The 22,676-nt window shown below is 35.7% G+C and overlaps 1 protein-coding gene across 34 annotated transcripts in view; it reads right to left on the reverse strand.

The window, feature by feature from the left end:
• C2CD5 (C2 calcium dependent domain containing 5) overlaps positions 1-22,676 on the reverse strand; it is a 67,056-nt gene that overhangs the window by 22,165 nt on the left and 22,215 nt on the right. For 10 of the 34 annotated variants that reach the window (XM_040545229.1, XM_040545221.1, XM_040545218.1 and 7 more), the window contains 4 exons: positions 20,604-20,712; positions 6,273-6,387; positions 3,682-3,777; positions 1,745-1,936 (listed from right to left, as the gene is read on the reverse strand). In XM_040545229.1, the coding sequence (XP_040401163.1) occupies positions 1,745-1,936; positions 3,682-3,777; positions 6,273-6,387; positions 20,604-20,712 (512 nt within the window). Of the gene's footprint in view, positions 1-1,744; positions 1,937-3,588; positions 3,778-6,272; positions 6,388-18,803; positions 18,870-20,603; positions 20,713-22,676 lie in introns of all 34 variants that reach the window. The other 24 variants (XM_040545212.1, XM_040545211.1, XM_040545225.1 and 21 more) reach the window with 7 other exon arrangements.

Raw genomic sequence — 22,676 nt, forward strand, 5'->3', positions numbered from 1 at the left:
ATTCAAGCACTAACAAGATTAAAAATACTTGTATTTCCATGGGGAAAAAAAGACTACAAATACCATCTCTGACTACACTGATAGTCACAGTCCATCCACCCTTTGAGTTTATAGTCCCATAAGCTGAAATTCAAACACCACACCAGTGTAATGACTGCCTACTTTCAGTGTCAAACTATCATTCAAAAAGCAAACAACAACTTTTAATTTAATGATATAGTCAGACACTTTCTTCTAAGGACCACCATTACTACCACCAGTATGACCATGAAAAATGTGGTAATTCACCCAATCCTATCAAGTTGTGAAGTTCACCTCAAAAATCTTTGTCATTATAGCTCCATGTCTTTTCTTTTTTTTTTTTTTTTTTTTAAGGGGGAGGGTTGATCAGAGGTTTGGAATGTTTTGAAAAACTATCCTAAAGAAGATGGGACATCTGCAAACACTCCAGGGACAGAGCAGGAACAACACTGTGACACAAAGTCGATTTCCAAACTGGTGCTGAACACACAGTTTAATAATACGGAAAATACCAAAGGAGAACTGCATAATACACCTCTACAGTAGCTCCAATTATTCTTCTCTAACACAACTCAGAGAATGATAACTGTAGGGTGATTAAAAAAACCTCACGTGAGAAGTACAACCTCCTTCACAAAGCAGGGTCAGCTTACGAGATCATAGCAGGCTGCTCTGAGCTTTATATAGCGTGGTCTTGAAAACTCCCAAAGGATGGAGAGTGCACAGCCTCTCTATGCAATCTGCTCCACTGCCTGACTGTCCTCATGGGGTAGAAGCTTTTCATTATATCCAGTATGAATCTCTATTACCTTCAGCTTATGCCTCTTGTCCTTCCACTGCACACAATCCTTTTTCCTTCTTCTCCATTACCTCCCCATAGGTCTGGGCAGGATACTGTTAGATCCCCCTGTATCCTTCCTCTCTCCAGACATGACAAGTCCAGCTCAGGTGCTCCTTACTCTTTTGATGGCCCTCTACTGAACTCACTCTAGTTTACTGATGTGTTTCTTAGTCTCAGAGAATAAAAAAACTCAAAGGGTATTGTATTGACCGGTCCCCCTCAGTGTGGTATAACTAGCCAACATGAAGAGAGCGCAGACCATCACCCCCTCCACATGTTCAACAAGACAGGTCCCACTGCAGACCCTATTACACTTGTCACAGTCATCCAGACAGTTACAAACCATAAACGACAACCCTCTCAGCCCAAGGTAGTAGTTACCTACTTGTGTAGCTGGCCACCCCATACAGACTGTACACAGCTAACCCTTCCTTCTTCACCCCAAATCTCCTTATTCTCTTTTCAAAATTCAAAGACTAGAGTATAAGCTGGACATAGCTGACAATTCTACAGAGATAAAGTTCAGTTACAGATGCAAGCACAGAATTAATATAACTGACTTTAACAGTTGATTTTCCAAGGGAATAGCTGTAAATGTTCATGTTAGCAGTGGCAAACAGCAAATTAAAGCATGAAAACTCTAATCCAGGCAGACAAAACGCAGCAGTGTCCACACAAAAGTTACCAAGGGTTCCATCAGCAAACACAACACACAATACAATGGGAGAAGGCTCTCCTTCTCCTCCCATACCCTAGCACATTGTCATTAATGCCTAGCAATTCAGCATCAAAATTTCAGATTTGATAACATACTGGATTTTAGCAACAGGAATTCTTTCAAAGATCTCTAAAACTTTATTAGGAGAACATTTTGATCGATACCTGGCTTGAATAAGACATCCCTTCCCAATAACTGCTGCCTCTACAGGAAGATCAATTGTGGTGAAAAGGACATCAGGAACTTTTTGCTTCCTGCAGTTGTAACAATAAGTGAGGTGAGCAGGGAATGGCATGTTCAATTCATCATATGGAATATGGCAAAATCCACAACCTGGTGGTGAAGCTTCTTCAATCCTAAAAATACATTATGGAGAACATACTTAAAACATCTGCATCTTATTGACAAGCATCAACATGTGTACGTGTATAAACACCTACAGCAATACCTACTCAAATCATACACTGCAGCTATACTCTGTTCTATTATACCAACATGACATGTATTGCACCTCATCAATTAAAAGGATAAAATTAGGCTGCACACTACTAGATAAAACGATGTAATAAAATTTGTGTTCAAACTTATTATAGAAAGATCACATACATACAGTGGCCAAATGACTTATATAAATCTAAAATGTTACTGAGCTGGCTTTAGGCTCTATGACTTTCTAAATGTAGTCCATGGTACAACCGCTTTACAGAGAATTTGCTGTACCAAATACGACAAAAAGCCTCTTTTACCTGGATTGTATCCACAAACCAAATGAGCAGAACATGAACAACACAACAACCATCCTACTGAGAAGCAGCACAATATGCATTAACATTGTAAGAATAGCAAATTTATTTCCTAAGATAAGGTGTAAGGTAAAACTTGTTATTCACTAAGAACAGTTAGTCCCCTCCCCAAAAGGAAATATCTAGAAACAACCACTATAAAAATACAAACAAGGAAAGCATAGGCTAACAGCATCCTGACAAATTTATTTTGTTTCACATGAGCAATTCTTCACAGTGATTTTTGAGGAGATGCTTAAAACAAATCCGAGAGACTAGGTGTCGCTTTGCCAAGCATACTTTGTCTTAAACATCGGCTTTATCTACCTGGTTGTTTTTACCTTCCTTTGACATTTGTTATCCTTGCCAAGATTCTTAGTAGTAGTGAAATATATATTGAGATAAAAATGTAATTTCCTTCACAATATAAACACAACATTTCTTTCTCTTCATCTCTTACTTTCCTGACAGAATGTCCAGTGATATACTGGATACAAAAAGAAGTATTTTTGTTCTGGCTACAGTTTTCAAGAGTTTATCTACATAATAACAGCCTCCTGCTAACAAAGTAAAAAAGTAATACACAGTACAACATTAGCAGGCTTATATGGAAAAAGTGTTCAGGTACAATAAATAGCCTTACTTACAACTACAGCAATCCCTTGAAATATATGATGACTTTTCTGACAAACAAACTACCAATATACATTAATCTAATTGTTTTTTTCCTGAAAGTGTTTATCAATCATCATTCTTCACATTTTATTTGCAAAGGCAGAAACAAAGGGATATAGCAGAAAACTTCATGTTCTTCCTTCAGTTTAATGACTTTCTTCAAACTTCAACTAAAACATACATCCTTTGCAAGTCTGTGATCACCTTTGTTTACAACTATGCTACTTTATCTCCTATACAGCTCTTAAATAACACACAGAGCATATATACAGATGTTATAGCCACAGCAGCATTTGGCTTATGTACTTTATCATACATCTGTCTTTTTTTTTAGTAAGATATAAAGTTGAGAAAGATACCTGAGGAGTGCCAAAGAAAAACATTGAGTTATCTATGGTTAGTATCAAATGTGTTACCTTATTCAGACTGTTAGAAATAAAAACAGAATATATAATTTGCTGCTGAGTTCCATTACTTCTGTTGTTGTTGTTGTTAGTGAAAAGCAGTAAAGTGGTTGGTCCCGCATCCTGCACTGTAACACTGTAACCTACCCTAATAGAGAAGAACTATCTTGGCTCTGAGGAAAAAAATCAACCTCTCCCTTCTCTGACCCTATGGAAAAGAAGCCAGGCTGCCATGACAACCTTTGTTCCAAACAGCCTTCCATGGTGCCATCCTGAAGAAACCTAGGGTTCAGTACAGCTGCTGTGCCAGACGCGGACAAAATACAGACCTCTTCACTATAAGAGAAAAGAATTACAACAAAGTGAATTCCTACTAGTTAGTGCCACTTTAAAATAAAACTATTAGATTAAAAGGCTTGTACTTAAGTCTCAGTGAATTAAATATGGCTATTAATTTTATGCATTTGTGCAATTTTATCCATTAAACCTTACACACAATCCTCTTGTGTTGTTTAAACCATTGTGTCAGTAAGACGCAGAAGGACTGAACAGAAAGACTCAAGAGCTTTGCACAAGATTATAAAGAATATGCTATAGTACTACAAAGGTTAACCAGGTTTAAGAATGGTTTTCAATACTACAGTTAATAAAGCATAGAAATCCAGTCAACCAACCAAAGTAAAGCAACATTATTTAAAAAAAAAAAGGCTTTAAAGAATTAAGTAAGCTGGAAGTTGAGAGCCTCGTCATCTTACAGACATTCACTCTCAAAATGCAGCTACAATACAACACTGACAAGGATGCTTCTTGGAGTATAAAAAGTAGCAGAACAGTAAAATTTAACTACAAACTACAATAATGGTACATGTAGCATGTAATGTAACTGACTATATTCCTGATTTAGCAGAGTTAAAGCTTGCAGAAGTGCAAAGCATGATCACAAAGCTTTTAGTATTTTTGAAATTGTTAAATAAGAAACAAATCTATAACACTAAGTACATAAAATACTACGTTGGAAAAATATGGAGAAAAGCTTTCCCACATTTTCTCAAATGATATATTTTCCTTCTTAGTTGTCATTTATTTTCAGAATAATTTTTCTTACACAATATCTAGCAGACCAGTACTTACAGAAAAGACCTTTGCTCTTTAAGCGTGGAATTAAAGTGAATGGACAAGTAAGTACAGAAACTCTAATTTTAAGTTTTATGCTTACTACATTTTTAAGTTTTAACTACATTAAATTTCTAAAGAAAAGGAAAGCGTGAAATAGGCAGTCTGTTATTAGGTTACCTCTGTACGCTCTTTTCCCATAGTTAAAAAAAATCCCCCAAATATTCATACTTTTTTATAGGGAGACTGATGACCAAAGGCACGTTTTTTCCATTTTTAGTGTAAATCCATCCATAAGGGATGAAACTTGAAAACTACATATATGAGGTAAATAAAGTCTTTAATACACCAAAAAAAGACACAACCAGATAAAACAGTGTAAGGAAAAGAAACCCTGCCTTGTCTGTATACTAAGTGCTAGTGGAGTAGTTACATAGGAGAACAAGTACTTGACTTCCAAAAACTGTTCTCAAGTTTTGTTAAATACATTTTTAAATGCAGTGAAGCAATAAATGTGAAGGAGCACACGTGAAGCAATCCATGTCATGGCTTTCAGACTGATCATTTCTGTTATCTTACTGCTTTATGGATAGACTCATGAAAGCACTGTGTAACTCTTACTTTCTTCAACTTACCAGTTGCAAAATAAAACAAAACTTTTTCCTCCTTATCTCTTTAAAAATGCAAATTACTATTACTTTTTCTTTGAAGTATTTAGGCATAATCAACTAGACAGAAAATAAATTTAGTAATCCAAGTCTGCTTCAGTTACATTCCTAGAGCAACTCAAACAACTAGTGAACCAAAGCGTTTTTCAGATTCACTCAGCCCCAGTAGGAATTCTTCACAGATTACTTTCCCAAGGTATACTAGACAAAAAATGTTCTTGGGCCAGAGAGAAAGAGGAGTAATTAAATAAACCCCCAGTTATTTCTCCTCATCTCCAAGCTTCTCACATTTTTTTATTAAGCCACAAAACACCCAAGATTGGAATGGTCTTTGTCAAGGGGAATACAACAAGACACTGGAATTTTGGCTTGAGTTGGATGCAGGTCTGGGGAACTTAATCACTTCCTAACCCTGCGCTTCAGAAAGACTACTGCAGAGCTGCAGCTTAACATGTTGAACAGTACTGTAGCATTCTGAGAAAAATAATGACATGCATTTTCTAGTAAGACAAACATTGACACCTGAAGTACCAATCTATCTTGATCTATCAGGCAGCACATTTGCCTTTAATGTACAATTAATACATTCTTAATAAAGAGCTTTTGTCTTAAGTTTGAAGTTTACCATTTATGTACCAGTCTGCCAGTTTTAATCCAATACTGAAACTGTAATACATATACTTTCAGGAACAGTCTTAAGTATTTAGGTAGATTAAGTTTAGAAAATTTCATAGATAGATTGTTACTACAAAAACAAACATGCAGGTTTCAAAATAAAAAAAGAAATAAGAACAATAAAATGCGCATTAGAGAACAAACGAAAATCCAGTAAAAACCCAAAAAAACACCTGTTAACAAAAAGGAAGTCTGACAACTTGTTTAACTTTCTAAGCACAATACCAATATCTAAGTTAATTCAACAAGCTCTCCAAAGTAGGCATGCTAGAGAGTAACAACAACTATGTTGAAATAGTTTATCATTTGTAATCCACTGCAGAAGAAATAAATTTTCTGTGGCATTTTGAAAATCAAATCATCATCATGATTTACCAAATGCTAGTTGATTCACTGTAGCCCACTACAGCATGACAACCCAATGCCTTGGCATGGGATTTTATTTCTTGTCTGATTTCTGCCCACCATGCATCTCGTGTTTCTGGTTCATCTGAAAGACAAAGCATAAATCAGTTCACTATTCTGCACTTTGTCAACATAAAGTTTCATGCAATTAATCTGTAAGTTTGAATTTTTTATATTCAAGTGTTTTATCTGACAACTTTCTATTTCCTAGCTGTCACACTTCAAGTATTGAGCAAACACCAACGGGACAGTTTCGTTAATTTTCTTTTTTTTTTTTTTTTTTTAAATCATCCATGGAACTGGTTCTGACAAGTTACTGTGTTCTTGTTGGTGTCCATATGACAACTGACATCGAAGTATTGTAGATGTTGTTCCACCTACTCTAAGACCATACTGTCAGTTTCCAACAACATATGAGGAGAATGTAATTTGCAATAAAGCATCACAGATCTTCTGTAATACGGAAAAACTACCAGTAGCAGTAATGAAACGGTATTTATAGTGATAATATTTTACATCAGTGTACATCTGACATCTTTAAAATAACCTGAACAGTTTTTCCTACTGCAATGAGAAGTCCTGTTCATCAGATTTTTTAAATATTTGTTCAAGGTTATATCACCAGTCAAACACACAGTGTTCTGTGGCTCATTCCAGTACTTCTAACTTACAGAAACCATACTTATTTGCAACTACTTCTAAATTAACAACATTAAGAAGTCCAAGATGTATGCTGACATTCATCAATTTATTCATTTTTTGCTTCGGTATCCTGGTGACTGTACTTTTTTTTTTTTTTTTTCCAAAATGGATTCTTTATCTAATTACCTTATTGTCTTTGAAGTATATCTTAAAATACATCCTACCTGCTTTTCCTGAAAACTGTATTAAAAATGCAAAGAAGAGTGCTACTAGGGTAAGTCGTTCAGCAGTAAGTTTCCGAGAACTAAAGCTCTCCTCCTGTGAACTTTTTACGTACAAGTCAACAGGTACAATAGCTTAAAACTGGAGTTTGTGAAGTGTTTCTTCTTTCAAAATAGCTTATGTGTACAAATGAACTTAGTTAAAAACTATGGTAATTGTTCATACATAAAATAAGAGGAAAAACAGTAATAAACAGTAGGCACTCAGATGCTGCAAAGGGATCTGAACAGATGGATTCATGTACATTTTCTCTGAAATCAACTCAATTTTGCATGGATACATCCAGCCCTTGAGATCTCCTTGCTAAATCACTATTTAAAATATTAATGCCAAAGTCTGAGATTCATTGGGAACCACTTTTGCACTTTGTTACTATTAGGAATGTTTCTAAGTATAGTGTATGATAATCACGTATCATACACTAAGTTCTCTGACAACATGCAAACAAAAATGGAAGATGTAGATATACAGATATTTTGAAATTTACTGAAGCAGAAGTATTGTACAGCAATATGTATTCATCCATGAATTTACCTCAGCTTTTGATATGGAACCAGGCTTTCAGCTTTCGAAAATAAACTAATGAACATTTTCTAATAATTAAAAAAGCACAGAGGTTTGTATATTCAACCATATCTAACTTCAGATGTTAATGCTTGTGTACTCATAGCATTGTACTAAGAGCAGGCTTCGGTGTGCGGAATCAGGTTTATCCAAACTTGGCTTTAAGAACAAATAACTACATTGATGATTGTGGAAAACCCTCCTAAGAACTGAGACAGAAACATACACACCACAACACAAAACAGACTAAGGATTTTCATGAACTGTATCATGTTCCATTATAGGTGAGTTCACCTTCACCAGATTTCAATATATTCCTAGCAGAATCTCTAGGCACTATACTTTGCTGTTCCTCAAAGCGAAACCACTGTTGAAAGGACTTTTGCTGACTGGGAAAAATCAAATGCTCAAGGTTATATATACAGTAATCCTGACTCAGATGGCTGGGGTACTTGCTATCAAGGTCTCAAACTTTTCAGCTTTTAAGAGCTGAGAATCATGCGGAAGTAGCCCATCACATCACAGCGTTGGAGTTCCCAAGCTCAGCTAGGTGAACAATTTGTGGTACACAAAGGAAAGCAGGAGATAAAAATGTTGTCTTTTGCACGTGCATCTCTGAGTCGGAACAGAGACTGTCCTTGCTGCCACCAGCTGATGGTAGTAGTGCTAGTGAACAGAGGAACTTTGGAAACCCATTTTAAGGCAAAACCTACAAGGTCCGATAAAACAGGGAGCTGCATGGAAGATGTGAGACCACAAGCAGATTCTGTAAATGTTGTCACTAACTCTTCACGGTGGAAGACACACGGATCTCAGGAGAAATTCTTCCTTCCCCATCCAATCACAGACAAGAAGTTTGTTTATTAATGTGTGTTTCTCTCTATAAGAGAAAGGTGTAAGTAGTAGGAAAAGTGGTATACTGACTATGCAAAACAATTCTTGCTCAGTTAGACTTGACCACAGGCTGGTGGCTACAATCATGGATGGAACAGCCACACAGATGTTTGCACTTCACAGAAAAACCTAAAATGGAGATGTAACAGGACTCTTGCAATCTTTTTCCAGACATATAGACTTAAGCAAAGGAAAACTGTTTTTATTATATCATCTGTTTTCTCTTCACACCATTAGGTACCATTTGGCAAATACTGCTAATGACCTTCCTATGACAAAAAGTGCAAAGGAAATGATGTTATGACGAAGCAGTTGAAAGTGAGCAACAGGTGAAGCAACTGGGGATGAACAGGGAAAGTGCTGTGGAATAAAGAATGAGATTACAAGCAAGAAGATGACACCAAAGAAGAACGTGGTCTGACAGGAAGAACTGAAACAGAATGAAGTGTTGAAACTGAACAGATATGCTTAACGGGAACAGAAATGGCAGAGATAGAAGTGACGGGTCCCAAATTCTATTGCAAACATGTAAACTTTCCTCCACAAAAAAATTATCATTTAAATCAAAGTTTAGGAACAAGTTCCTGAGAGTTAACACAATTTTCTCACCTTGCCTATCTACAAGAATGACTTATCATAATGGAAAACACATATTATTGTGAGGTTGCTCAACACTATGCCTTGCTCAGGTAACATTTAACCCTTTACTAAGAATCTGTTCAACATCAAAATTAACAAAATTATAGAACTACAGTAATATAATCCATCATTTTCATTCTTATTAAAGATAACAATTTTCCAGCCATTGTCTTCAAATGTTCACAAGATCAGGCCCAATATCTTTCAAATAAAAATCCAACAAATTCTCATTGTGCAAGTTCAAAATTTATATTATAGTCATGCATAAACAAATGCTTGTAAGCAGAGGACCCAGTCTCCTTTAAGACATTTAACTGAGTCACTATTTTTTCACTTCCAGAGGCCAAATGTGAATCAGTATGTTTATATATTAATAATGTACATTCACACACAGTTTACATGAACTTACCTTTGTATATTAAAATACAAAATGATTGTCTACAATTAAGATCAAACACCATGACATTGCAGTAATAAATTGATACAAAACACTGAATGCAGTGCAATGTGTAGCATTCATATTCTTCTGACAAATATTTTCACAAGCAGCCTTTTTTTGACACGAGCCACACGATTTCACACGGGGATGCCACTGTAGCATTTACAAGTTTAGTAAAGCTAAGGATTTACATAAACAATTAGAGGAATTAGGGAAGCAGGATGGCATGTGTCCAGTACACTCATAAGAGTGTCTGTTGCTGGTTTTTTGCTACGGCAAAAGCTTAAGAACTAAGGGTTTGCAAAGCAGATTCAGCAGACAGTAGCCAGAAACGGTGGGTATTTTGGCGCATGCTTGGATCAGGTGACAGTACAGACTGAAAACTATGGCAGCTCACTGAAATGGTTACAGAAAGTAATGGCCCTGGATTCTAGGTGGAAGCAAAAATGCAAGCATACATAGCACTCAATCACAAGCTTTTCTAGCAAATCTATCAAGAAGTTTATAGCAAGGTTTATCTAAACTCCAAGCAAAAGAGTCTGCAAAAATTACACTGCTAATATACGCCTTTTATTGGAAACCAAAGACTACTTTCATTAATGTTTAAAAATTGGCATATTTATAACAAAGTGGAAGCAAACCCTACTCTTTCTGGAGTTGAAGACTTGAGAAACAATGCTGAGAACAGTACAGTACTCTATAAAAATTGTGCCAACTCCAACCTCCTTCAGCTGAAACCTTCCAAACTTACTTTATTAAACAGCTCCAGTAGTTACAAACATTGCGTTTATTTGGTGCCCCAGGTGTTCTTTTGGGCAGTTCCATAAGCCACCTATTTCTTGCCATCAAAATACAAGGTTGACTTCCATTAGACAGGATGTTGTCCTGTTAACAATACAGCCAACATCTTTCACCTGACATACTTGTTTCCTGTGAATTGGAAAACACCTGCATCTTTCCAAAGTTATTTCCTAGAGGTTCTCTTCAAGGCCTGTCAAGATTTAGCCAGAATCTGCACTAGGCAAGGGCCCACAGATTTTTTAAAACTTGAAGAAAACCTAAGAACGACTTCTGAATTACACAGATTGTACTCAAGAGTTACTGTTTTAAAGCTGAATCCTTAGACTTCCTGAGAAAATCACTCTTAAGTAGGAATTCTTATGGTTCATTTCAACCTATTATTATGATTAGTATTGAAATCTAGTCAACATTTAAATCTACCATGCAGCATTCTGAAACGAGGAGGACAATCATACTATGGGAGTTTTAACAATCTACAAATGAGTCATTGCTCTGGCACCTCAAAAAATAGCAATGGAGACAGCAAATTTAATCTTAAGAGTCTTTCAGTAGGCAGAGCCATAATCCACACGTCCCTGAGCAGGGCCTCATTCTTAATAACCTCAAAGTTGCAGAAATGGACATAGTTACTGTGCTTTTATACTGCAAACTGAGCTTCCTTATCCCTTTATTCTAAACCCTTTTCTATTAAAACCTATTAGTCTGCTTGTACAGGAGGGAGTGGGTTTTTTGTTTGCTTGTTTTGTTTTCTGGGTGTGGGTTGGTTTTGTTGTTGAAAGAGTTTTTTTCTTTTTTTTTCCCCCTTTTTTTATTTATTTATTTTTTTTAAACGAGACTCCTTTGTGTAGAAGCTCCCTGACCTACAAGTCTAATTTGAACCACTCTGGTTATCCCATAGATAATGGCATTTATCACCCCTTTAAAATATTTAACAGTAGGTGCACAAAAAGCCTCTTGTCAGTAAATTTTAAACATACAACTTGGTTAGCAAATAAGTAATCCTACAACACACCAAGACTAATCTACAACTTAAAGATTCTCAATGGCACTACAATACTTTTTTCACCCTCTTTAAATTGCTCCTCATGTTTAAGACCAAAAGATGTGAAAATGGAAAACTTTTATTATGATATAGAAACCGAAGGAAATCGATTACTGTGATTTATCAAATAGAAACTAAGATAGACTAGAACAGCAAAAATCAGTGCATAAATGCCAAAGAGAAATGGTACACTTACTCCTACAGACAAAACATTCAGGCTAGAGAATAGTACTGTGAGTGCTTTCCTGCCAACCTATGAAATGAGGTCAGAAAGCACCTATCTCATTTCTCAAGCCCAACCTGCTGAATGAGAAGAAAAGCAGGTATAAACGTTGATGTTGAGGAAGTTCTTCAATTATTGAAGATGCAGCATTAAGAAGATCAAGGATTAGAACCGCATCCAGCCTTCATGCATTTACAGGATGCATTTACAGCCAGTATTTCAGGGGGCTGATTGAACACAACCATTCATTTGCATGGCTAGTCTTCTATCAGGTTAGTCAGGCCAAGTGACTCACTCTGCAAGCACATGATCACCAGAAGACTGCAGGACCACATGGCAGAAATTGCGCAGAAAAGTAGGATCACTGCTTTTAGTGACAACTCATTGTTGGAGTGTTAATACCAAGATACACCTCTAGATGAGGAAAAAACAGTGTTTCACTTTCTTACATTCCCACAACTCCTGAATTTTCTTATACTCCAAATTCCACGAAAACCCCCTACATCATTGCTAGAACACTGGAGAACACTTTCCTTTTCTTTCTTTTTGTAAGAAAAAAAAGAGAAGTTGCTTTAACTAGAAAACAGAATTAAGCATCTCTGTAATTCCTGTTTCTCTGATATGGGTGAATATATTTGTAATTTAGAAAGGAATGTATAGAATTATGCTTCCATCCAGGAATTCTAAATGGATCAAGATGTTTTAATTGTCATATCCCTAAAAAGCAATGATACAAATCATATTTCAGAAGTTTGGCACTTGGAATCCTGCCTTAACTTCCAAAGAGCTAACTCGCTCAGCCTTATGATCATAAGCAACCTCACATTCCTGACATCCCCAACACCAAGCCTTGAGACATTCCTAACACTTTCCTAATCTCAAACAAATAATCCTTGGAATGGGTTAAACACTCAGATACCTGAAGATTAGCAACTTCTAAGTCTCACGAATGACATCACAAAATACAAATATTTTATATAAACCAGTGCGTAACCTACGCTAATTCAACCTTGTAAATCTAAGCAACGTCCCACATGAGAAAAGAGTAACTACGTGGATTTTCACAGTGAAAAAAGCCAAGCCCCCACTGTTCTACACTTTGTCTATCAGTCACACACTGCAAATTATCTATGATTGGTATCAGAAATAAGCAAGCAAGAACCACTTGGACAGACCACAGCATAATTTAAACTTTTCTAGACATTGCACATAGTCTTTGAGGAAACAGTTTTCCATAAACTGGTTCAACCATATCTGCTGAAAAATACTACCAGCATTAACTACACATCTATGATGGTAACACCACCTTTTAACTCCTCCTTTAAATTGTAGGTGGAGGTTTGATAGCAGTAACACAAGCTACAAAATAGCACCATTTAAAAAAAATAATCTGTAATACCACCAACATGGCAGTAATAATTTGGTTTACAGTGAAAGAAAATCATCACGTGACAACTAAAATGAACTTACAAAATATGCTGCATTTGAAGATTTAAAAAATGTTGTTATATATACATATTAAAAATTAAACCTAAAATTAAACTATTATTAAGACAACAAAAAAAATAAAAGATTCATCCTCACCATATTTCCTTAGCACTATAGTATACTTCCTTAGTTGCCCAGACATAATAAAATGTTAAACACCAGAATTATTTTGTCTCTGGAAAATCAGCGTGCCAGGCCTACGTCTGTCACTCTAGATTTTAGTTATTATCTCAATCAGTCATTCTTCCTATAATGGTGAAGTCCTTATAACTGTGCATAAGGTTCTTCTGATAACAAAATGAATGGGATATTAAGTATGATATAGGAATGTTTTAATTGTTCCTATTATAGTAACAATTGCAAAGTCTGCCATTTTGACAAGCTGATAGGTAATAAAGATAAACTACTTATTTCAGCTCTTATCTGCTGCTTTGTCATTTAGGCACAGTAAATACAGAGGACATTTTCAAATGACAGCAGTGAAGAGACTACTACCCAAAACTGGAGATTACCTGAGCTCATTACTCAGCTGTAACAAGTCAAGGTTTTTTAAAACAAGGGTGTGTATTTTATAACTAGTATCACTAACTGACCTACAGGTATGTTCTAAAGTTTTAAACAAGCCTAACTATTTGGAACCTTAAAATAAGCAAGAATATTACTGTTTCTAACAATGATTGAAAGAAAAATACGGAGTTTCAAACAAAAACATTAATCTCTCAACAAAAACAGCTGTTCACAGACAGGATTGCCGCTTTCTTGCTGACTGCCATGCAGACAATCTACCTCACTGTACAATTGCAGAAATAAGATGACATTATTTGGCAGGAATACTGTCTCTGCATTTCCTATTCCTTGTTTACATTACTCACGTTTTTACGCATTACATACACAGAACCTCTGCATATATTATTTCTATACACTCACAACCATTTTTTTTTGTTTTGATTTTAAAGACAAGCTAGCAGAAGAACCATCTCTAAATTTCTACATCCAATGAGTCTTTCCTACAGCTACTTTTGGAGCAAGTTCAGGACCTCGAGACAACACTAACAGAGGCAAAAACTCAGAACTTACAAAAACCACTAAAAATATTTCTGCAAATAAAAATCAGTAAAATGGCTTGGGTTGGAATGGACCTTAAAGACCATCTTGTTCCAACCCCCCCCCCCCCACCACCACGGGTAAGGACGCCACCCACTTGATAAGGCTGTTGAAAGCCCCATCCAACTTGGCCTTGAACACCTCTAGGGAGGTGGCATCCAAAGCTTCTCGGGGCAACCTCTTTCCAGTGCCTCACCACCCTCTGAGTGGAACATTTCCTCCTAACATCTAGTCTAAATCTCCTCTCTTTTAGTTTAAAACCATTCCTCCTTGTCCTATATCACTATCTGCCTGTGTAAAAAGTCACTCTCCATCATACTTGTAAGTCCTCTTAAAGTACTGGAAGGCTGCAATGAGGTCTCCCCGTAGCCTTCTCTTCCCCAAGCTGAACATCCCCAGCCCTCTCAGACTTTTTTCATGGGAGAGGTGCTTCAGCCCCCTGATCTTCACAGCCCTCCTGTGGACCCACTCTAACATGTCCACATCTTTATAGTGCTGGGGGCCCCAGAGCTGGATGCAGCACTCCAAGTGGGGCCTCACAAGGGCAGAATAGAGGGGACCTAGAGGGGACCCACTCCCTCACCTGCAGGCAAACCTCTGTTGATGCAGCCCAGGATACAGTTGGCCTTCTGGGCTGCAAGTGTACACTAAAAGATCAAAGACAAATTCTACATTCTGACAATGATCAGCCTTTGTTCAGTTATGTTGAATCTACTCAAAACTCTCTAAATGAAAAATAACACACAATCTCAAAGAAAATTATTTCATTAATTTAAGGGTAATTTAAGGGTATACCTACTTCAAAAGAGTATTCAAAAACCATTCACATTAACTATAAAAATATTTGGAATTACTCACTCCTTTGAAATGTTTGCAAAAAAGTAGAGGAAAGTAATACTGAAAAACATTATATACTAATAGACATACTAATAAACTGAAAAGCTAAAGATCCATTCAGGTACCATGTAGCTTTTACTACTCCTCCCCCTGTTCAGAAAATCTTCCGACATCTGCCATACCCATTATTATATCAACACACGTTAAGTCAATCTGGAGATTCTTCTGGAAACAGCTAGAGGTCAAGCTGAAAATTCTGCCTTGCCTGCTGGTTCTGAACAACAGCCATATTACACACTAACAGAAACATTCTGGCATTTTCTACTGCATTCTTTCAAGTATGCCACATTTACATCCCAGAAAGCAACAGTATGAAATGCAATTTGCACATTCACCATATGTTTGTATTTCTGTAAAGAAAAGCATTCCGTTTCAGAACCAAAATGTTTTCAAGCTTTCCTCTTACATTTCCCCACACACAAAACTAGCATTCTGGTGAATTTCACACTCCAACAACAAGTCTGGAATAACACACAAAGCACTCAAGAGATCCTTGGGAATTTTATTAAACATCTTTTCTCCTTCCATGTTTCTGACTACTGGAGCCAAAGAAGCACTATTGGAGCAGCTCCCTGAATGAGGAGGTTAAAAATGGAATTATTTAAGCACACTGTATACGTTAGTCTATGAAACAGCTGTATGCAAGAAGGGTCTCTATTCAACAAGTTCCTCTTACTTGCTAAGAAACCTTCCTTCTCTACATTTAACTTTGATGAGAAAGTAACAAAGTCTTGTGGACCCAGGTTTCCTTCCACATTTTTATATTTACAGTGTATCATCAGCACCCTTTTCCAGTGACAGCACCACAGGATTTCTTCCATTGAATTATGTGCCCTCTTTTCTAAGAATTTGTGCCCTTACCTCTCTACTTTTACTTTGCAGGTTCATCTTGATCATCATCTTTTCATATCTTTACAAACATTTAAACAATTATGTCATTGAACTATATACAATTCCCAGATGTTTAAGTAGTTTTTTTTCCCTTCATCCAACAATCAGCCTTTACTTCCACGTTTGATTTTCAAGCATTCTCAAATCTCTGCAACTTTTCACCACCATCAGATGCTGTTGTATCTTACACAAAAAAAGCCCCGTTTAAAAAGTAAAAAGAATAAAAATAAAAAAGGAATATCCTTCCATATTCTTTAGTGTCTGTACACAAGTTACCTGACAAGCTTAAATGAAGTCTGAACACTTTCAAAAAGGAAAATAATTTTAGCCTACTTATGGTTGTTGGTTGCTTTCTTGCTGACAGGAATGCAATGTAAACATGTAGTAATGTTTTCCTTAATCTGTATTTAAAAAAAAAAAAAAAAACACAACTCTCTGCTCTCCTTCAGGCCAAGTATTAGCAAGCAACAACAGAGCCAGCAAGCGAGCTCTAGAAGGGGGGAGATGAACAGAAATCTCCTGCAGTGATTTCTCAATAGTAGCAGATTCACACAGCACATTCTTTATTTCAGTCTAAGACAGGATTAATGCATGTAATCTAAACTCTACTACAAAGCTCATTATCCATTGTACATATAGATTCATAACAGTTGGAAAAGACCTCCAGCCATCCTCCTATCACCGATATCACCCACTAAACCATGTCCCTAAGCACCATGTCCAACCTTGATATATAACACCTGATCTACTGCCTTTTTCCTCTCTTCTTGTTCAGCAACACACCAACGAATGAAAAGAAAACGTACTTCCAGGAATATGAGGCATGACCTGCTCAGTCCCTGACCAGTAAGATAAATCAAGACTGCTAGCAGAGCACTGCTGACCCATGTTCAAGGCAACAGAAATGCAGACAGTTCTTAAGAGAGGTATTAACTCTAAAATTAGACTTTGCTTTAGGCCTCTCTAATCCAAAATTTTTGTATAACCACCACCTCAAGGTATAAAATGCATGTAATAGACATATGCCTTCTCTTTCGTGTTATCTCTAAACAATTTAGACCACTGTTTTGGATAATTCATCAAGAAACGAATTCAAGACTAGCTTTCCCTTAGCTTCAAAGGCTTACGTTTCCGGATCACTTTCTAGCCTAGCTTAATATATATATTAGCGTCTGTACACAACTCAGTTACTCCATTATTCTCGTAAGTTTTTGCATCGTAACATCCTCCTAAACACTATATCAAAGAAGCAACAATTAATTCAAACTTTTCAAGGTAGCATAAAAGATGTGAAATTTCTACACCTTTTAACACCTTAGATCAGGCCATGATACACCAATAATAAATCTGGAAATTCCATAACATTATTTGCATATGGGAATTAAAATTCAATTTAAAAGACTGTTTGAGAACAGACAAATTTAAAAAATGAACTCTCAATTCTAATTTTCCAGGACACTTAATGTGGCAAGGAACGAGGACACAAAAATAAGCTGTGTCACATACTAACTGTAATTGAACTGTTTGTAAGATGAAAAATGTATATAGATAGTTTAAACCAAAGTTTAAAGTATGACTGTAGATAATTTCCAAAGGCATGTGATATACATACTGCAACAAGGCAGTAACAGCAAGGCAGGTTTGATTCGGGGGGGGGGGGGGGGGGGCGAAACAAAACAGAGGTCAGCTGTCTACCCTTTTACTGTGTCAGCTTTAAAAACTTTACTATTTGGCAAGCTCTGCTGACTTTGATACTACATAGTGAGAAGTTATGCCTCTGCTTCTTCCAAAGTATTTTGTTTCCAGAGAAAAAAAGTGGGGGAATCATCATCATCTCTTGCCAGAAGAGGCCAGTACTCTATACAGCTTTTATGCAAACTGTACCATCAGCTCTTCCATTTTCTCTGCAGCTGTACGCATTTTGATCCCTAAAACTGCACGTAAAAAAAAAATAGAACATCAGGGCTTTTTCCACATTAAGTTTTGAAGTGATTTTAGAAATTCAAATAATTACGTTGTAAGACCTGCAAGCTAAATGCATTTTACAATACAGGAATTATGAACCAACAAATTCTGGACTACATACCATCCTCTTTAAGCAGCTTGTCCTCTTAGTAAATTTTGTCTATTTTTCATTCACTCAGTCTATTTATCTCTAAAATTTACAATAAACATATTCATTGATTTCCTGAAACAAACAGAAGTACAGCCATTGTTGAAGAAAGTGCAAGCTCATGTAAAAAGAAATCACACCTGACATGATTCCAACTATATAAATCAGAACCTGAACCCGTTCTCTTTCCCTAACTTACTTGTTTTCCAAACACTTAGCTGAAAGCTACTACGAACATGAGTATTCAGCTTTTCAGATATTATTATAATCTTAGTAATGCTATTTTATACTAAAACAATGTTTTGCAATTTTAAAGAAAGCCTTTAACAACATTAACAAGTAATACATTGAGGCATTTGATGGTTAAACAGATTTAAATTTGAAGCATTAACCTAATGAATATCCTACAGCATTTCTAAGAACTTCACTGAGCTGCCATAATTTCTGTCAGCGTATGTAGTACCAAATGACTAGTAAAATACCTGAATTGAAACTATTCCAGTCTAGCAGTTTGTATGATCTTGTGTTACCCATAATTCCGACAAAGGCTGAGTTCAAAACAGCAAATTAGTAGATCAGTTATAGGAGCAGAATAGTGAAAAAAAAACTACCAACAAGAACACAATTGACAACACCACTCCACAGGAACTGGAAAGACACAGACAGCAGAGTTAATAAGAGGCTGAAACAGAAAGGGAAAAAAGGAGCATGCTATAGCAATCTAGCACTAGGCGTGATCAAAGTGTACAGCATATAGCAGTTATTGTGTAATCATTATGTTCTCAAACAACCTCTCATTGTTCTTTCCTCTTCTATATTTTCCTGCATATTCACTTGCCAGCTTATGCGACTCCTTTAATACTTTACATACTTGATTCAAATGCTTAGTATGACCATCACTGCATAAGATTTTTTTTTCTTACTTCTTCACCTTCCCCTCCGTTGCCATGTCCCTTCATTCTCCTTTTTTAGTTTTCACTGTTTTGAAATACAATGAGTTTGAAGTATCATGCATCTTACATTCACTTGTCAGGAGCAATCTATAAATCCCACAAAAAACTGCAAAATGTTACTTAATTGTGCAAATATGCATCTCTATTTCTATTATTTCTCATCCTGCTTTCACTCAGTAGGCAAAAAATTAGAGCACATAATGGAAGATATCATTTTGGAAAACTCCTGAGCGTAAACAATTTTTTTTCCATTTTGTCTTAAATTTATCACATAGTAAATTTCATAAGTGATCTGTATTACATGTGTCAAAAATACAGAAGTCTACGACAACTTTGTGGCAAAAAAGGGCATGTAAATTATATGTTGACATTTATCTTAATCTTCTCTCCATTTTTATAAATAACACCTTAAAAACAGGAAAAAAGAACAGTAGTATGTACTCAGATGTTTAAAAAAAACCCTAACATAGTTTTCTTGACTACAAATTAAGTCTGTGATTTTATTTCATATTGTCAGTTTACTGCAGTAACAATCTACCTGCTTCAAGAATTACTTGCCTTAGAGGAAATAACAGGAAAAAGATTTATTTATTTTTTTTTTAAAGATGCATTTGCACAAACTTTGTTTTATTACTCCTGGCCAGTGCATGCAAAACCACCACTATAGGTGCTATTTTTGTCTCTCATCTGTCCGGATTTTAAATGCACTTGTTAACTCCAGCTTTTTTAATAGTATCTCTGCTTGTCTCAGTGACTATAACAGAGTCAGCAGCCACTTAATTCTGATTTCAGAACTAGGACATGCAAAATACACTTTCTATTATTGGAGTTCCCTTGTAAATATTAAATAAAAATATTAAAGGACTGTTATGTATATGTTTTTAAGTAAGAACAGAAACAACACTGTAAAGGTTTTATCAACTGAGGTTAAAAAAACACATAATGAGCTAAACTGTTGCAATTAGTCCTTAAGAAGTGCAAGGAGCTGAAGGTTAGAAAACATTTCAAGCATTGAATCTGATTTTTGTTTGAATGGACAACTGTTTTAATATTTGGAAGTAGACAAAAAATAATTAAACCCTCAATAATTAAGAGACAGTTCTTGGTAAAGTTACTGGATTCAAAGTACTCTATAATTTCATTAACTTGCTGAGAGATTTCTCACTGAAGACATACCCTCTGAATGACTATTATTGTTCACGCTTAAATTATTGCTTTTAATATACACTGTTAGAAGAGATCTGCATCTATTATAATATTGATATTCTATAAAGTTTCAAAGATTATAAGTATTGCAATTGGACTTGGGCAAGATTTGTGTCAACATACCAGGATTGTGAATGCGATCCAAGAGCTTCACAGAACGTGCACTGACAACACCACCAACATGGACAAGGAAGCCTGGTGGAAAGGCCGTCAAGGTAAAAAACGGAAATTCCTGTTATGAGTAAAAAATAAAATAAAATAAAACATATCAAATGACTGCTTATCAACCACTGCTGGATGCCAATAAACATGCAGTGAACTGGTAATTCCTCTGGAATACAAGCAAAGCAATTACATTGGGCCAAACATACCTTCAGGCTTACTAAGCACTGCGTAACCATTCATCTTCATATACCAATAGTATAGTAAAAGTAGAGAGATTCTAAAAATGTAAAAATACTTTTCCCCCATAGATCTGCATCCCAAAATAGCATTAATTAATGATCAAAACTTTATATATTTGTGTTATTGGTTAACTTTTGGGAGGCAGCAGAGCACCATAATTTTACTCTTATTAGCTGATAAAAAATAAAGGAATATTTTCCTCCAAATTCTAGGGTTTATTGTTACATCTGAATGCAGTTTGATCCTGAAGCACAGTGTAAAGCTAATTGTAATTTTGCAAGAATGATGAATGTCTCATAAATATAGCATAGAATAAAGCGTAAGTCTTTGAAGTACAACTAAGTTCTTAAAAAAAAAAAAGAAATTCAATTCCACTTTCATTTACATAGGTGGGTTTTACCAATTCATAAATAAAATGAGGAATTAAGTTTTGGCAATTGTTTGAGAACAGTTATACACGAGGCCAGGTAAGAAGTAACAGTTTTTCATGACATACATGACAGAAAATAAATCTTTCATACTCAGGGGAGGTGAATCCGCAAATAGGAATATTTTCTAAAGAGATACTCTATGCAATATCTATTATACATATTATAGCATATGTATGGGGGAAAGGTGACAGATTAATATTCAGCAATTCTAAATGCAGAGGCAAAAAATAAAAGAAAAATCGTGCAATCATGGTTTGTGTAGTCATGATGAATGGTTAAATGGAAAAAATAAACAGTGCCACTGTATATGAGAAAAAGTACAGGATAGATTCCCTTCTCACATACTTCAAGCACTTGCAACAGTACAGTGCAACTGAGCCTCTACCTAAACAGTGTACATGCTGCAGATTAAATGAAGATCACGGTTCTTCCAGCAATACATGGCATGAAAAATCCTCTTAAGCAAAAGCCCAATGTAGATTTAAAAATGAACACTTCAGGATTATTACCACCCATACAAAGGTTATTTAAACTCTTACAACTCTTAAAAGATCCTACAAACTCCTATTTTTCTGGATTTTCAATTATTTTAGAAAATTTCAAAACTGAGACAAACTTTGTAATCAGTAGTAACAGTAGTATTAACAATCATAAGCAAATAAAAACATACTGCATGCGCATTTTATGAAGCAATTAAAAAGTAGGAATATTTCACCACAGGACTCTGCAAAGCTGCTTGGCTAATTTTCTTCAGGAGCATCAGTGGATCTCTAAAGAGGGCTAGAGAAAAGATTCCACCAGATGGTTGCACAAAAGCACAAAGTGCTTTGCAGGTCACCAAAGTAGCCAGAAAACCCTGACTACAACACAATCTAGACTCCTTTTCTGTACTGTTTTCATGCCAAGAAAAGGAAAAATTCCAGTACAACAAGACTTTGTCAGAACTGTTTCATTTTTGCTTGCTACATCAACCATCAACTGTTCAGTGATTCACAAGTATAGCGATAATATTTTTTCCATTTAATTCTATGGCACCTATTCTGCATAACTTAAATATATCGTAGATTTGTTTTGTCCCCTGAATATAGTTATCCTGCATTTGTAACATGAAGAATTAATAGCTAGCTTTCCCAGAACTACAGAAATCATTTTTAAAATTTTAATGCATGCCATTTATATGAAGTTCCATTCTATACTACATTTATGTTTTATACATACATATATTCATACTTACAGCACACTTAAAGTGAACGTTTTTACTCCACACTCTAAAATACAAACCAATGATTTTATAGAGATTCAGAAGTTCCTTTAAATTTGTGATTTAGTTTCATAAGGTTTTATAGTGCAAGTAATTTTA

The sequence above is a fragment of the Cygnus olor genome, chromosome 1 (genome assembly GCF_009769625.2).
Source record: "Cygnus olor isolate bCygOlo1 chromosome 1, bCygOlo1.pri.v2, whole genome shotgun sequence".
Lineage (NCBI taxonomy): Eukaryota > Metazoa > Chordata > Aves > Anseriformes > Anatidae > Cygnus > Cygnus olor.